This window comes from Mus pahari, chromosome 2, assembly GCF_900095145.1.
Source record: "Mus pahari chromosome 2, PAHARI_EIJ_v1.1, whole genome shotgun sequence".
Lineage (NCBI taxonomy): Eukaryota > Metazoa > Chordata > Mammalia > Rodentia > Muridae > Mus > Mus pahari.
In genome coordinates this window covers 104,000,466-104,017,209 of record NC_034591.1, presented here as the reverse complement: position 1 = coordinate 104,017,209, position 16,744 = coordinate 104,000,466, and the positions used below count along the sequence as shown (strand labels likewise).

Below are 16,744 nucleotides of genomic sequence, written 5' to 3'. Positions count from 1 at the left end.
TTTTTTTTGGTTTTTCGAGACAAGGTTTCTCTGTGTAGCTCTGGCTGTCCTGGAACTCACTCTGTAGACCAGGCTGGCCTCGAACTCAGATATCTGCCTGCCTCTGCCTCCTGAGTGCTGGGATTAAAGGCGTGCACCACCAACGCCCAGCTTAATCTGCTATTTTTGATGAGATGCATTTAAGAGTTTTCAGAACAGGGGTGGGGGGTAGGGTCTCATGAACAGTCAAGCCTGGCCCTTAACTCCTGGTCTTCCTGCCTTCACCTCTCAAGTATGGGGATGACAGATGTGGGCTTCTATGCTAGCCTGATGAAATGCATGTGAAACTTCAAGGTAGCCATGAGCATTCTGTCAGGCCCCTTCCTACAGGAGTCACACGCGGGTCTGACAGATATCTGAGGGAGTGGTTCTAGAGGAGGAACAGGATGCATTTGCACAGGCCTGGGCGGTGGACTCCCTCGAGTCACTTCTCTCTGAGCCGTCACCTCCCTGGAAAGGGAACGACACGACACGACACGACAGGACCCCGGGACCGCTCTTCCCTTCAGAGCCACATTCCCGTGGGATTTACAAGGGACGTCCGTGGAAGGTGGCTGGCTTCCGGCTCTGGAGCCAGGACAAGGCTCCCTCAGACGCCAGCTCCCGCCCCGTGAGAAGGCAGAGACAGGGATCTGCTGGCCCAGGAGTCGACACCTACCGCCTGTACAGCTGGGCTACACCGACTGCGGCTCCCCATGCCCGCTCGGCCGCCGCCATCACTTCAGTGCCAGTGCGCTTGCGCGGCCCCGCCTCCAAGTCTACAAGTCTACGCAGACTCCGGCCCTGCCGAGAGGACGGTCAGGGGACGCCAGTGCCTTACAGGTTGAGGGCAGTACTGCAGGTGGCCTTTCCCCCTCCTTTTACTGAAAGGAGATTTTTTTTTTCTCACATAATATATCCAGATTACAGTTTCCCTTCCCTCTATTTCCTCCAATTTCCCCACACCTCCCCTCCGAATTCACCCCCTTTCTGTCATTAGAAAACAAACAAGCTTCTAAGGGAATATATGATATATGGCATAACAAAACCTAACACATCAGAATAGGACAAAACAAACAAGGAAAAGTGGTCAAGAAAAGGCACAAGAAATACATGTAAGTACAGAGACACACTTGTTCACATATGCAAGAGTCCCGTTAAAATACAAAACTGGAATGTTGCGGTAAATCTCCAACCCAAATATGCCCCAGCAATGCAAACACAACACAATTAACATGAATACATACGTGCGCCTAGATTGGGCAGATCTACCTACAGGACCATCTTCCACATCTATGAGACCCCTTAGAAGTTGCGGTTTCTCCAGACCATGTGCTTCTGCCCTGCCTTTCTGCTTCTTCTGCCTCCTCTGCGTCCTCTCCCTTTTCCATTTTCTCCTTCTTCTTTCTCCACCTTCCATTCCACATTCCCTTTTATCTGTCCAATCATCAGCTCTCCTTTACTTTACAAATTAAGGTGGGAAGCAGGTTTACAGGAAATCACCTGAGCGCTGACTCATTCATTCCCTGTTTGAAACCACACATAGGAAACCGGAATTAACATCAAATATAATTAGCCCCAGGGCTATTCACAACACTGGAAGTCATAATATATATGAAAAGGGACCTACAGAGCAAAGTGGGGAGGGAGGGATGAAGAAAGGGAAAGCGAAAAAATTTAAAATATATGTATAAATAAAAAAAAAACAAAGACAATGTAATATAAACAAAAATGTGTAATTAAATAAATACACAAACCCAATGTCCTAGCTTAACATTATGTGACAAGGGACCTTCAAAGATGCCCGTGAGCTGATTCTCTGTTGACCATTCTACAGCTGGACACGTGGCCTACACTTAGGGTATAGTTTGTCCTGGGCTAGGGAGATAGATGGCTCAGTGGGTAAGAGCACTGACTGCTCTTCCAGAGGTCCTGAGTACAAATTCCAGCAACCACGTGGTGGCTCACAACCACCTGTAATGAGAACACTTCTGGTGCATCTGAAGTCAGCTACAATGTACTCATGTATAATAATAAGTAAATTTTTTGGGTCGGAGCAAGCAGGGACTGAGTGAGCAGAGTTGACCGGAGCAAGCAGAGATCCTAAAAATTCAATTCCAGCAACCACGTGAAGGCTCACAACCATCGGTACAGCTACAGTGTACTCACATACATAAAATAAATAAATAAATAAATAAATAAATAAATAAATAAATAAATAAATAAATACGTTGTCCCCCACAGTGAGATTCCCATGGAGAAAGCTAGGGCTGACTCCAGCTGATGCCAAGCCTGCCTGTTTCCTTGGTGTCCTCCATCTCCTCTGCCTCTTACACCCTTTCTGCTTTGCAGGTTCCCTGAGAGGAGAAGGTTGATGGAGAGATCCTACTTAGGGCTGAGTGTTTCAAGGTCTGTCACTCTCTGCATGTTGTTTGGCTGTTAGTGGAATGTTTATAGTCATTTTTTTAATTATATTTAACTACACTGTAGCTGTCTTCAGACACTCCAGAAGAGGGCGTCAGATCTTGTTACGGATGGTTATGAGCCACCATGTGGTTGCTGGGATTTGAACTCCGGACCTTTGGGAGAGCAGTCAGGTGCTCTTACCCACTGAGCCATCTCACCAGCCCTATAGAGTCATTTTTATTGCTATATTCTTTTAGTTCAACAGTAGTTCTTGGTTTTACCCTAGGTCCCTGGGCTATCTATTCACAGATTCTTAGTTACCCATGCACTGTCAGGTATGTTCTGGAATGGGCCTTCAGTCAAATCAGATACAGGCTGATTACTCCCACAAGCTTTGTGCCACTGTTGCACTAACATATCTCACAGGCAGGACACCATATTAGATCAAAGGGTGAGTGGCTAGGTTGGTACTTATCCTTCTTGTTTGGTATCTTCCTGTACCAAAGATGCTAGCATGTAGGGATGAAGGCTCTAGGCACCAACTTGACTCCTCTACGTTCAATGAGTTGTGTGGGTATTGTCTTCAGCAATTGGGCCCTCCAAGTTTGTGGAAAGCATTCTATTCTATAGTCTTGGCAACTGCCTGGGTTGTTTGTGGGTTCCTGTGGGGCCCCTTTGGCCAAAAACTCAACTAGATAAGCCCATTTGGAGTAATGGAAACTTCATTTGGTGACAAGACATATCCAGCTGGGACTCTGCCTTTCCTATTATTTGGAGATTTCATTTAGATCACCTTCATCTGTGTATATATTTTAGGAAGTTTCTACTATATTAGGTTTCCATACAAGCTCAAATGGCCCTTGATTTTAGCTCTCCCTCCTGTATCCCCTCCCTTGTTCCCCTCTCATCTTCCCCTCTCAACCTGATTCTCCTGTTCCAGAGACCCACCTGCCTCTGCCTCCCCAGTGCTGGGACTAATGGAGTGTGTCATCATGCCCTATAAGAGCACTGATATTTACAATGTGTCCCACGTATTTTACAACTCAAATTATTCTGGCTTTAAGCTCAGAAGTTCTTCCAGGGTAGATTTTGGGTCCCTCTTTGTTACTGTCTGGCACTAGTGGAAGATGCTTCTCCGGCCATCTTGTGCCTACTTCAGACCCTAGAATCCATGGTTCTCCTGAGAGACCTGACTCCCTTGAGAATGGTGTCTAGAAATCAAGACCAAGAAGTTGGAGAGTACAGTGCCTGCCACAGGTAGGACCAGAGTTTGGATCCCCAGCAACCTTGTCAAAAATCAGCTCACCTGTAAGCCGGTGCTGAAGGAGGTGGATATGAGAGGAGCCTGAGGAATTCATGACTTTCAGGTTCAGGGAGAGATTTGGTTTTCGTGTCTGTCAACTTGACCATATCTGGAATGAACTATAATCCAGAAATGGAGGGCACACCTGTGATCCAGATCTTGAGGCACAGTGGCCATGAAAAGCTTAGGCACAGGCAAGGTGGTACAAGTCTTTAATCCCAGGAGACAGAGGCAAGCAGATCTCTGAGTTCAAGGCCAGCCTAGGACGGAGCAAGTTCCAAGAGAAAAACAGTTTAGGTCCAAGCATGGTGGTACACACCTTTAATCCTGGCCACACCTTCTTCTGGAAACCTGCATAAGGACAATGGGAAAAGGAAGGGTTCCTTGCACTTACTTGCCAGCACGTCTGTTGGAAACTACTTCAGGATTCCAGCTCATACAAAGACCAGCCAAAACACCTAGCCTCATAGGACTGAGCAGCTACTAGGTTCTTGGATTTCCCATTCACAGCTGCCCATTGTTGGGTTAGCTGGACTGCAGACTGAAAGTCATTCCAATAATTTCCTTTAATATATAGAGACAGTCCATAAGTTCAGTGACTCTAGAGAACCCTGACTAAGACAACATCTTACACTGACCTCTGTCCTCCAAACACAAGCACATCTGTGCACACAACACACAAGAACGCATAAGTAAAAAAACAAAACAAACCAAGAGCTGCGTGCCTGTGTGCTCCTTGTCCAGTCCCCCATTCCATCCTGTTCTCCCTGCAAATGTGAAAAGGGGAGTTCAGATCCCCAAAGGTCATGTAAATGCTACTGGCTGGTGCAAGCTGGCTAGCCTTATCAGCTGACTCTGAACCAAGTGATGTTAAGGTCCAAAAATTGGGGGGAAAAATCCAAGCAGGTACAAGAGTCCAGCAAAGCAAGATTTTTATTTGAATTAGGCAGCAAAAACTGACCAATCAGGAACAATGACACAGACTCGGGGGCTGACTGAATCTTTGAATGTTCATCTTAGGAAGTATTTAAACAGATGACCAATCAGGGCCACAGAACTCAGGAGCTGGATTGCCAACGTGAGCCAGAATGTAGAGTTTTAAAGCCTCAAACCCGCTGGGTGTGGTGGTGCACGCCTTTAATCCCAGCACTTGGGAGGCAGAGGCAGGCGGATTTCTGAGTTTGAGGCCAGCCTGGTCTACAGAGTGGGTTCCAGGACAGCCAGGGCTTCACAGAGAAACCCTGTCTCAAACAAAACAAAAGAAAGCCTCAAACCCACAAACATCTGTGCCAAGTTATCTCACCAGTTAGGAATTAGGGATGGGGGACTTCCTTAGGAACATGCCTTTGTCATTATCCTGTTTCCATTGGGTGGGTTATTCAACTGTAGCAGGGTGACTTGCCTAGCATAACTGACAACCAGGATGTCAGTAACCCACATACATGTCTGACAAGCAGGATGTCAGTTACCCAAGGAGGTCTGGAGAACTTCAAAATGGAGGTTTTGTTCAAAATGGCTTCAGTTTGGTTCTTTCTTACAGTAGAGGAGCAACCAGGGGTCTCCACACACAAGTGTGCTGAGTTAGATACACACACAGAGTGGTGGGGTAGGGGAAGAGTAACATCCTCATCTTATCTGATAAATGCTTTAGCACATATGATAACATCTTCAGGGTTTTTTTATTTTGTATAATGTGGATAGGTGTTATCTCTTTGTGAGTGCCAGTGCATGCAGTGACCAAGGAGGCTGGAAGGAGACATTGTCTCTGTCTTACTCAGGGTTTCTATTACTCATGACCAAGAAGCAAGTTGGGGATGAAAGGATTTATTCAGCTTATACTTCCACACTGCTGTTCATCACCAAAGGAAGTCAGGACTAGAATTCAAGCAGGTCAGGAAGCAGGAGCTGATGCAGAGGCCATGGAGGATGTTACTTACTGGCTTACTTCCTCTGGCTTGCTCAACTTGCTTTTTTATAGAACCCAAGACTACCAGCCTAGGGATGGCACCACCCACAATGGGCTGGGCCCTCCCGCTTTGGTCACTGAGACGTACAGTCAGATCTCATGGAGGCATTTCCTCAAGGGAGGCTCCTTTCTCTGTGATAATTCCAGCTTGTGTCAAGTTGACACACAAAACCAGCCAGTATAGTCTCTCATGATAGCGGAGCTATAGATGTTTTCAAGCCACCATTTTGGCACTGTACACTGAACCCAGGCCCGCTGCAAGACCAGTTAGTGCTGAACTGTGGAGCCATCTCTCTATCCCCCACCATACCTACCAGGTTCTAGGGATTAGGTCTCTCGAATGTGGGTAAACTATGAAGCAACTCCATTAAGCTCATTTAAATCTTAATTCCTTTCTCAGTGAACGAATGTCTGGCTCCACTGTTTTCTTTGAGACATTATTATTTCCTATGTTCTGTGGAGATATTAGTCTACTTTTTTTTTTTTTTTTAGACAGGGTTTTTCTGTATAGCCCTGGCTGTCCTGGAACTCACTTTGTAGACCAGGCTGGCCTCAAACTCAGAAATCCACCTGCCTCTGCCTCCCGAGTGCTGGGATTAAAGGCATGCGCCACCACTGCCCAGCATTAGTCAACTTTTGTTTGGCTGCAAATTTTACAAATGATGGGGCAGCAGACATTCCCAATCCTAGAACAAAGGAGGTTGAGACAGGAGGATAGTCTGTGTATTTGAGATACTGTCTCAAAAAAGTTTTTTGTTTTTGTTTTAATATTGCTTTCTTCCACTGTGTTTTGTACCCCTATACTTTTTCCCCCATTTATTTATTTATTTATTTATTTATTTATTTATTTGCGACAGTTTCTCTGTGGCCTTAGCTGTGTCGATTTGTAGACCAGGCTGGCCTCAAACTCAAGAGATCTGCTTGCCTCTGCCTCTTTTGTGCTGAGATTAAGGCGTGTGCTACCATGCCTGGCATGTACCCCCTATACTTAATAAATTCAAATATCCCAAGTCAGTATTTGTATTTAAATTTTGTCAAGGTTTCATTCTTCTGTTAACTTCTTATGAATAGTTTTGGCTATTTTGGTCTTAAGTTATTTCTACTAACATTCACTATAAACCAAATAAAAGCTGATAGCTTCTACTTAATTTTTGCTTACATTATAAAAAGATTGTGAACATTTTCCTCAGATAATTTCATTTCTCTTGAGTGAAAATGTCCTTAGGATAAAACATCCCAGTCTCCAAACAAGTTGAGACATGGAATGTGATACTTAGATCTGGTAGAAGTGTAGGTTCCACCAGCTCTGACTTCTGGACTGGGTCAGTAGAAACTGGTGCTGTGTGCTGAAGAGACTATGGACTGCCTCTGGGCTAGGCTTAATGAAAGTACCTCAGGGAGCAGGGTTCTCTCCTTCCACATGCTACCTGCAAATGTGTCAGTGGGGATTTTTAATAAGTATTTGTTGCAGTTTTCCTGTTAGCCCAGCTAGCTCCCAGATAATTGAGACTGGATTATTACATTTAGTTAACAAGCTTTAAGGGCACAACTGAGCAGTGTCACTCTATTTCAATCCTCTACACTAACCTGGCTACCTCCCAGTCAAAATCCTAGTGACAGTTGCGTTTCAGTACTGATTAGGCTCTCTGGGCTCCAGGTGGTTTCTCAGGGTGTCTCCAGGACTCTCTTGCCAGGGCAAATCCCACCCCTTCCTATCTCCTCGTCCCTCCTCCCCTGGCTTGGAGGAAGTCCAGCCCTTTTCTTCCCCTACTCAGTCATTGGATAATCAGCTTCTTTATTGACTAATCAGGGAATAATTAGGGAGCAATGTTTTGCAACCACATAAGGGGGCACAGAAATCAGCATTTGAATAATACAAGGATAATCTTTACACAGTGCATAATATTTATGCCCACACAAACTGAAGCCCAGATTCTACTTGAATCTAAGGTGAACTCAAGGAAAAACACAAGGAAAGACAAGAATCTAGACAGACAAGTCTCATCTGGTATGGTTTTTACCTGGCTCTTCCCACTGGGAGTCCTGTTCGTCATAGAAAGCTCAGGGGGAATCTTTCCCCCAGAGAAACTGCAGAGTCTCAGGTAAAAAAAAAAAAAAAAAAAGCAGTTTTGTCCGGGGCTGCAACCTTGAAAGACAGAACACTTAACAACTTTGTTGTTGGTGTTTGTTTTCCAAACAAGATTTCTCTATGTATAGCCCTAGCTGTCCTGGAACTCAAGGGATCTGTCTCTGCCTTCCCAAGGGCTGAGACCAAAGGTGTATAACCCCAACTCCAGGTAACACTTAAGAACATTTAAATCTTAGCAGTAGCCAGCTGTGGTGGGTGGCACATGGCTTTTTTTTTTTTTTTTTTTTAAATTTTTTTTTTTTTTTTTTTTTAAAGATTTATTTATTTATTTATATGTGTGTACACTGTAGCTGTCTTCAGACACTCCAGAAGAGGGCATCAGATTTTTGTTACAGATGGTTGTGAGCCACCATGTGGTTGCTGGGATTTGAACTCAGGACCTTTGGAAGAGCAGTCGGTGCTTTTAACCACTGAGCCATCTCACCAGCCCGGCACATGGCTTTAATCCCAGGCAGAAGTAGACAAGATTTTTGTCATTTGGGGCCAGCCTCATTTACATAGTAAAACACTGTCTCCAAAAAATACAAAATTAAAGACAAAACCATGGAACCAGGTGGACGTTTATATTTTGATGGTAAGTAAACTTGGAGAGTGTGGGCTGCTTTGCTCTCACTCATAGGTATTACACCAGAACTCTGCAGGGCCCCTGGGTCTGCCAATACCATCTCTACGAACACAGTACATTGCCAGGTCTCCTGGAATCCTGCTCAGTCAAGCTCGAGAAAGTTTAACTACCACCCTGACTGTCTGCTTCAAATTTGAAACTAGGTAGGTAGGTTCTCCTGCATGGCAGGGGGTTTGAAATGTCCTAGGTTCTTGTGGGCCTCTCCGTGTTGACAATGGCTTCTGTTCAGGAGGATCAGAATCTGTCACAGGATCTGTGTTGGGGACAGGTGCCTAGGGACCCTTTCATCCCCAAAAGATCCCACTTAAGAAAAAACACACAATTAGTCTCTTAATTAGGTTCATTTTAATAAAGAGTATAGGAGTTTACAACCCAAACAATTATCCATAAAAACTATCAGATACATAAGATAAATCACACCGAGCGAACGACATAAACCCAACAGCCTGCAATGAGAGGTATTACAGTAACTGCTAGGAATGACCTTCTGGTTTCCCCTCATGATTGTTTGCATGTTAAGGATTCCTGAGGCCTGCTGACCTCAGCATGCCTTCCAGGCTGCTTAGAACTCCTCACTCAATCAACTACAAATACTGCCAGCAGAGGGCACTCATCTTCCCTCCTTGAAATACGCATGGTCCTTGGCCTCTGTTATTTGGTTTCTGTTCCCTAAAAATGACATCAAATGTTCCATTCAAAATAATGCCTTGCAGGTTCTGTGGTGCTGGTCACCACTGTCCTCCCAGGGCTACCCACAAGAAGGTGCTTACTTGGGAAGGAGGCTGAAGCAATGGCTGGTGAATTCCCTCACCACAGACACAACTTCATTTCTAACTTTGGAGGTTTTGGCAAAGGGAACAGAGTTGCTTGTGCCAGTTGCCTGTGGTCCTGTCTTAGCCCTCTTTAGATGACTAACTGGAAGGGCTGGGGTTACCACCACGGAGGAAGCAGGAAGGTACACGCCTGCGCACACAGACGCGGAGAGACTCTTCACAAGGATCTCTGGTAGACTTGCAGCCCACAGCAGGATCACCATCTCTGAAGGAAAGGATTTTACTGTCTCCAAGTGAAGGTGATGGAGACTGGACAAGGTTCCCCGCACAATCTAAGCATGTGGTATCAGCCAGCCCTGACCTGGCCTTGACTGGTGTTTAAAAATCCATTCTGAAATGTCTTGACAAAAGGAATCTGATCCCTTTGATATACATACTCATGGTTCTACCACAGGGCAGAACAGGCCATGTTCACTGTACACAATCAAGTCAGAACTATGGTGCACTTGCTGAAGCCAGAGACTGCCAACATACACCTGACAAAACCTGTGAAATTACAACTTACAGAGACTTTGGCCTAAGTCACATGTAGTTAATATTTAGTCTCTCTCTCTCTCTCTCTCTCTCTCTCTCTCTCTCTCTCTCTCTCTCTCTCTCTCTCTCTCTCTCTCTCTCTCTCTCTCTGTGTGTGTGTGTTGAGACAAGGTCTTGTTATGCAGCCCAGTCCTTGACTTGAGAGTGAGCCTCTTGGCCCATACAGGCATGTGTCTCCATGGCCAGCACTGGGCTATTTTGCTATGCTAAGACCCTCTCACATATGCTCTTGTTCTAGAGCCGAGTAGGATTGGGGTAAGAACTCCTCCCCATCTCCACCAACCCTCCTCTGTCCTCTACTCCATTTCACTGTTAGATTGTCAAGGTTGGCCCGAGTCCTAAACAGACATTTTACAGCAATAGCAAGGGTGAGTATGACTGTTGAGCACCCACTGATTGGTCTAGTCAGAACAGGGGAATGCTGGGGGAATAATTAAGGTAGAGCAGGAATAGGGCTAGGGAGCACGGAGATCTCTCGGGAACAGGGTAGAACCACCTACAACTGGACGGTACTTTTTATTCTTAAACATTTTGAAAGCATTTCTTCAATGAAATTTTTACTGAGTTCCCAAGTGTTCTGGTGGTTAAAACAAAACAAATATTGACAAAGGCTATGGTTCAAAAACTAAAAACTCAAAATGACACGATTCTACTTATAATCCTAGTGTTTCCTGGAGCTGGGAAACGGCAGGTGTCAGGTGCTCTACCACGGCACTCCTGCGGACTGCCCGTCACCAAAACGACTTCAGTGCTGAAAGAAATGCTGTGACAGCAGCCATTTGGGAGTTGACTGGGATGTGCTCTAAAGTTTGAGTGCCAAAGACACCACAGAGGGCACCATCTCTATATTTGAGAGACCCTAATGGACGCCACTGGAGTGGCCCACCCACTGCTGGGGAGGGCACTGCATCTCCCGGTCCCTGGTTTTCCACTTTACATTTCCTATTTGAAGTAATGTGTATATATATCATACAACTTGATACATTTTTTTGATTATTCTCATTTACAGAATAAAAATACAGAATTTCTTATCATCAGATCACTCTAATATCTCACGCACAGTGGAGACTAGCTGAATATCCTGACAAGCACAGATGCCAACATAAATACACAGCAGGCTGCTAAGGCAGCATTTTCTTAACCAGTTAGAACTCAGTTGCCAGACGAAAGTGAGACATACCATGGGTTAGTGAGTAGAAGACTGTTACACACACATGCACACGTATACATGCACACACGCTGGGGCATGTGCCAGTACATAGGTCTTCAACTCCACAAGTAAGCCAGAACAAAACAGGCTGTATGAACTGAAATCTGCTTTTGAGCACCAACTTCTGCCACTTTCTCTGGTGAGACTGCTCATCATCACATGACGGAAGCATCTTGCGCTGTTTCCTGGGACTTCAGTTTTAAAAAACCCAGTAGTCGCATGTGCTGGGTAAGCGCTCTCCCACCTAATTATAAACAAAGCTGCTTTAAAGTTTGATAGTAAGATCTTGCTAAGCTGCCTGGGCTCGCACGGATTTGAATTCACAATGTTTGCCTTGGTATGCCACAGAGGCTCACTTCATTATTTTATTTCATTTGTTTTGTTTCCAACCACAGTTTTGGTGCTAAAGAACTGTACTGTAAGCCTAAGAAATTGGTCACACTTAACTCTGTAAACAGTGCTCATTAGTCAGTTAATAGGGATGAACCTAGGGCCTCTCTTGTGCCCCGCTGACTCCATCTCTGAGCCATGCTCCCAGCCTAGCACATCATTAGTACATGATACAGCATAAGGCCTTGCCTAGGGATACTCTGGCTCATTTCTGTCTACTGAGTCAAAAGTCCAAAATCTCTGCTGTTTCCTATGAAATATACACAGTGACAAACACACAGCAGAAACTAAAACAAAGAAAGTGCAGTACACTGTTGACAATATTTTCCTCTTCCTTATTACTAAGTTGTATGGTCACTGGGAACTTGCTGCTGATTCAGACTTTAAGCACTCATAATTCCCTGTAAGACAGACATCCCTGGATTCCCACTCAGGACGGCATCTCACAAAGATACCTAATCCTTACATTACACACTGACCCTATATCCAGATTCTTCCCAGTGCCTCCTTCAGAACTCATCTGTTGGGTTATCATGTCAGATTTCCTTCACGAATCACTGTGTAAGAAAAGCAGTCTGCATGTGGTCACTTTCATTCTCTATTCAAAGATGGTAGATAGACTTTCCACTCAGTATAAAAAGAGGCCTAAGCACACACTTCACAAATGATTAAACTATATAAGATAAAGAATCCATGATTTTTATTCTAATTTGGACCTTGTGAGATAAAATGACTGATTAGATGGAGCAATCCAGTAATCAAAGGAAGAACAGTTTGCAGAGCTATTGCCAAGGAGCTGTTGACCTTGCATTTGGAAGTTTTTCATCAAGAGATGGGTCCTTATGTGTTGCCAAGGCTGGCCATGAGATCCTGGGCTCAAGCTGTCTTTCTGCCCCAGCCTCCTCAGCAGCTGGGATTACAGGTATGTGCTGCAACCTGGGAGGAGCTGTGACATTAAGCAAGGGCTCCCTGAACATCGCCATCCTTTCTGCATGTGCCTTGGAGGATTTCATCTGATGACAAACATGGGAAGTTTGGTTGTAAAGTTCCATGTGCGTTAGTCAAACTACTTATTTAATAGAAAGACAATTTTGTATCCACTATTATACAGGAAATACAAAAATAATAATTGTGAGAAAGAAAATTCTAGAGAAAACATTTAACCTTTACTGAAGTGAAAGGCAGGTTTCTGGTAGGGTGGAGTCCTCAGATGGCACTGCTATGGGCCTCGACACACTGCCTGTTATTGACAGAATGCTATGAAGAAAAGAGGGAAAATAGCCCCCTTTCCCTCTCTAAAGACAGGGTTTCACTCACTGGCTGGCCTGGAACTTGTTATGTAGGCAGGCTGGCCTCAGACTCATAGAGATCCACATGTCCTTGCCTCACAAGTTCTGGGGTTAAAGGTACCTGATATCACAAAAAGTAGTCATTCTTATGTCACCGTCAAGACTTCTAGATTTAACTGCATTGTTTTTGTGTACTGACGAGAGGCCCCAGGGCAGTGTGTATGTTAAGCATGTATTCTTCCGCTGCGTTGTGCACCCAAACCCTGACTGTCAAATCTAAAGGCTGTCACTGCTAGATGACTGCAAGTGCAGCCTGACGCTCAGGCTTCCGTCCTGGATGGATTTTCTCTTTTGGGACAGTGTGTCGTGCAGTCTAAGCTGCCCTGGAATTCCTTCTTCCTGTATCACCCGAGTGCCCTGTTCGCAGTGGTACGCTACTGTGCCTAGCTTCTAGCCATTCTTCCATCACTAATTCAGTGAGGCACACAGCTCTCCACACTTCCGCAGGCAAGTGGAGGCAGTGTCTGTGAGAAGCCGTGAGGGTGCTCCTGGGTTTGCTGCAACTCTTTTCCTCAGTGGACGTCCCATGGAGTCAGGCCTTATTCTAAGGCAGTAAAAATAAAGGGCATGAAAACCACTAGAAATGCGTCAGAGCTGTCCAGACATAAAAACACACTCCTGAACACGCAGCCAGTCACCTGTCTGCTCTACTGGAATATCTGAAAGGCACAGATCATTTAAAGATTTGCAAGGACAACTGACCAATTCTTTTCCATTCTCAGTTTACTTCTGGGTCTCAGGTCTGTACCCACTTAAGAGGCAGTAGAGGTGTATGGGAAGGGTTTGGGGAAATAACAGGCAAACTTAGCTTGTGGCTTGGGCTCCTGATTAATGAATTTCACAACAATGGTACCTAGGCAGGATTCCCAGTGGCTGGACCTCTGAAGATTCTCTTCCCCTCCTGCCAGGGAAACACAAGGACTGATGACTGTTTTGGCTGGGAGGAGAGGGTGTTGAGATATGGAGACCTGGAATTCAGTATTAAGCCCAAACTAGTCTCTTAACTTGTGGCAATCCTCCTGCCTCAGCTTCCCAAGTGCTAGGATTACAGTCATGAGGTACCTACTATGTCCAGTTTTAGGAAATTGATTTTTTTCAAAACCAGGTAAATGGAATTTAAAAAATTCGCTCTGACACCTCAGTTCCAGCAGGATTGCCCCAAATTGTCCGACAACTTCAATTCTACCATGAGAAGAAAAATCTAATAAAGCCAAGGTTCAAGTCAGGTCAATAGGCAAATGCAAGAAAACAAGTGATTCAATAATGGAGGTAGGCATGGTGGTTTCACTCAGAGGACAAAGGTTTCTCATATGCATGAGCACACAAGCGTCCACACTAGTCTAAAAGTGGACCGTGGGAGGCAGAGCGCTGTTCCCACCTGTGTGTTCCTTTATTCAACACAGAGTCTGACACACAGTATGCACCCAGACACTGTGCACAGGGCCAGCTTGGCTCCTACAGACTCAGTGACAGATCCCAGAGTGCTTTGCGAGCTGCTGGCTCCATAGGAATGAATGGTGAGTAGCCAAAAGATTAACTTCTCCAGATGTGCAGTAGGTTTGTATTGCTCTTCTTTCTAGAAACTTCTCTGTTCCAAGAGTATTATTGAGTCCTGGAGGGATCAATCTTAATTCTTTAATACAAGTGACTCCAACAGGAGCTGTAGGAATTTAAAGTCATGGTATAATATAGCCCCTGTTAACTGGGGGTAAAATATTCCTGGATTAAAAAGGTTTCTGGGCAGAAAAAAAAAAAAAATCCGAGTTCTGAGTACAGTGGAAGGCCTCTATGAAGGTGACACAACCGGTTGCCTACAAGCCTGGGTATGAATATAAACCAAAGCAGTACGTGTGACATAAGGAGCTTCTGCCAGGTCTCATGGCAACTTGGCTAGTTGCCTTGAAGTGATTCTTCTTTGAGGCAGGGGACTGCAAGGTCACAGTGGATGGGATTTTCTCCCTGAAAGGCTAGCCAGGAGTGGTGTGGTGGGTGCTGCTGGGGTGGGTGGAGGCAGGCCTCAGGCTCATCTCTGCTCCTAGGGTTTCTGTGTGCCTGCTTTTGAAGGAAAGGGGGCTAAAGCAAAAGGATCAGCAGTGGCCAGCTCTGTAGTCCTGGAGGACAGGGATGTGACAGACACAGAGCCAGCTAGCAGCTGCTTATTGCTTTGTGAAACTATCTTGTAGGCAGCAATGGGCTGGGCTTCTGCACTTGGCTCATCTTCTGGGCTATAGTGTCGAGAATATTTAGATAAAGCCTGGGGGCGGAATGGCTTGCTAGCCGCTGGGCTTGAGAAGGCTTCTTTATGGGGCTGCAGTCCTCTGTTTCTGTCAACAGGATGGCCCCCAGAGTTCATAGGAGACCCCCTGGGAGAGTTGCCGTCAAAATGGTCTGCCACCTGGACAGAGTGGGAGGGGAGACCAGCCTGAGGTGCAAAGCCAGTCACAGGATACTGCGCCTGTGCAGGGGTGTAAATGGCTCTATCTCGGCCTGAAAGCAGGGGCCCTTCGCTGGACTGACAGAGGTTGGCCTGCATCGGCAAGTCCTGTGAGGAGCCCTGCACAGCCAGGAACTCCTCCATGCTCCTCTTCTTGGTAAAAGGAGCTCTGGAGAACACATCTACTTCATCCGTCTGGGGAGGCGCTACACTGCCCTTGGAAACAAAAGGGGCTTTGGAGAAAATGTCCACGTCATCTGCTGGAACCAGCGAGCTCCTGAAGGGGGCTATGGCAAAGACATCAGGCTCCCCAAGATCGTCTGAGGCTTTCGGGTTGATTGGCAAGAACTGGCTCTTTTTCCCGCCCTGACCCCTTTCTTCGGGCTCAGTGCACACTCCAGATTCCAAGAACAGGGTGGCTTCTCCCAGCTTCTCCTGGAGAGGCCGGCAGTTCTCATCCTCCTCTTCAGACTCCAGGAGAGGCCGAGATCCACTGCAGTCCAGCATGTCCCCCTCCAGGTCAGTCCCCTCCTCCTCACTGCTGTGGAAGGAACTGTTGCTGGAAGGACCCTCTCGGGTCAGAGAATCAGACGCTAAGGTGTTTTGAGTCTTTGTGCCAGGAGCTCTGCAGGGATCTGGGTAGAGGGGGAGGCCTTTGGTGCCCACGGATTCTTTAAAGTGCTCTACAGTAATTACAGGACAAGGACTGGGCTCTCTCTGAAGACCTGAAAAAGCATAAAATTCAGAATTAATGTGGATGCTGGTCCAGAGCTTTTTGGAACATTTAATGTTCAACTGAGCAGACACATCGTGGAACCAAAGGATGGATGTTGACAATGGAAAAACAGAAAAATAAACAAGTCAAGCAAGGTAAATGGACACAGACTGAGGAGCAAGCATCATCTCACACTTTGGATCATGGTAAGACACAATGGGCAGGGAAGGTGAATGTGTTAGGCACACCGACACTCAGAGCAACGAGGCAACACTCTTAATCGCAGGCCAGGCACAGACACCTGCTCTACCTGGCTCAGAGGCAAGTGGAAGCAGCCCGGTCACTCTCCTCCACGCACAACAGGCAGACTTGGGCTATGGAGAGCCACTGTCTGGGGAGGAACCTAACTCGGCATCTTGCATGTGCTCCGAATGCAGAGGGGCAGCCCCGCTGACAAGCAGAACTCGGCTGCTGTCAGCAAGTGCACGCTTTCCTGATGACATACTGCAAATGGTACTCACAGAGCAAGTGATGCCCGATGCAAAGACTGAGGGCACTTTCCGCGTCACACTAGATGCTATCAACTGTGGCTGGAGTTGCCTTACAATTTTGTTTTTAGTGTCCCAGGTTAGCAAAGCTCTCTTTAATGAGCCCACCATTGACTTATTTAAGCAGAACTACTAGCAAACTCCAGATCCTAGCACAAGTGCTGATGTAGGTAGAGGTGCCTCTGGGCGCACTGGCTTTTAAAATCAAATAGACAATTATCAGAATGCAACAGAGCTTACCTTACAAGACATATTAGCAGGTTA

At 45.9% G+C, this 16,744-nt stretch overlaps 2 protein-coding genes across 7 annotated transcripts in view; both read right to left on the bottom strand.

Annotated features, from left to right (window-relative positions):
• The window catches only part of Nfu1 (NFU1 iron-sulfur cluster scaffold), a 21,171-nt gene extending 20,358 nt beyond the window's left edge, over positions 1–813 (bottom strand). Inside the window, exon 1 of the mRNA XM_021190786.2 lies at positions 698–813. Within this exon, the coding sequence (XP_021046445.1) occupies positions 698–756 (59 nt within the window). The 5' untranslated portion in view covers positions 757–813. The remainder of the gene's footprint in view (positions 1–697) is intronic.
• Positions 814–12,769: 11,956 nt separating this feature from the next.
• Positions 12,770–16,744, bottom strand: part of Aak1 (AP2 associated kinase 1) — a 151,875-nt gene continuing 147,900 nt past the window's right edge. For all 6 annotated transcript variants that reach the window (XM_029535038.1, XM_029535037.1, XM_029535041.1 and 3 more), the window contains one exon: positions 12,770–15,942. In XM_029535038.1, coding sequence (XP_029390898.1) covers positions 14,819–15,942 — 1,124 coding nt within the window. In that variant the 3' untranslated portion in view covers positions 12,770–14,818. The remainder of the gene's footprint in view (positions 15,943–16,744) is intronic.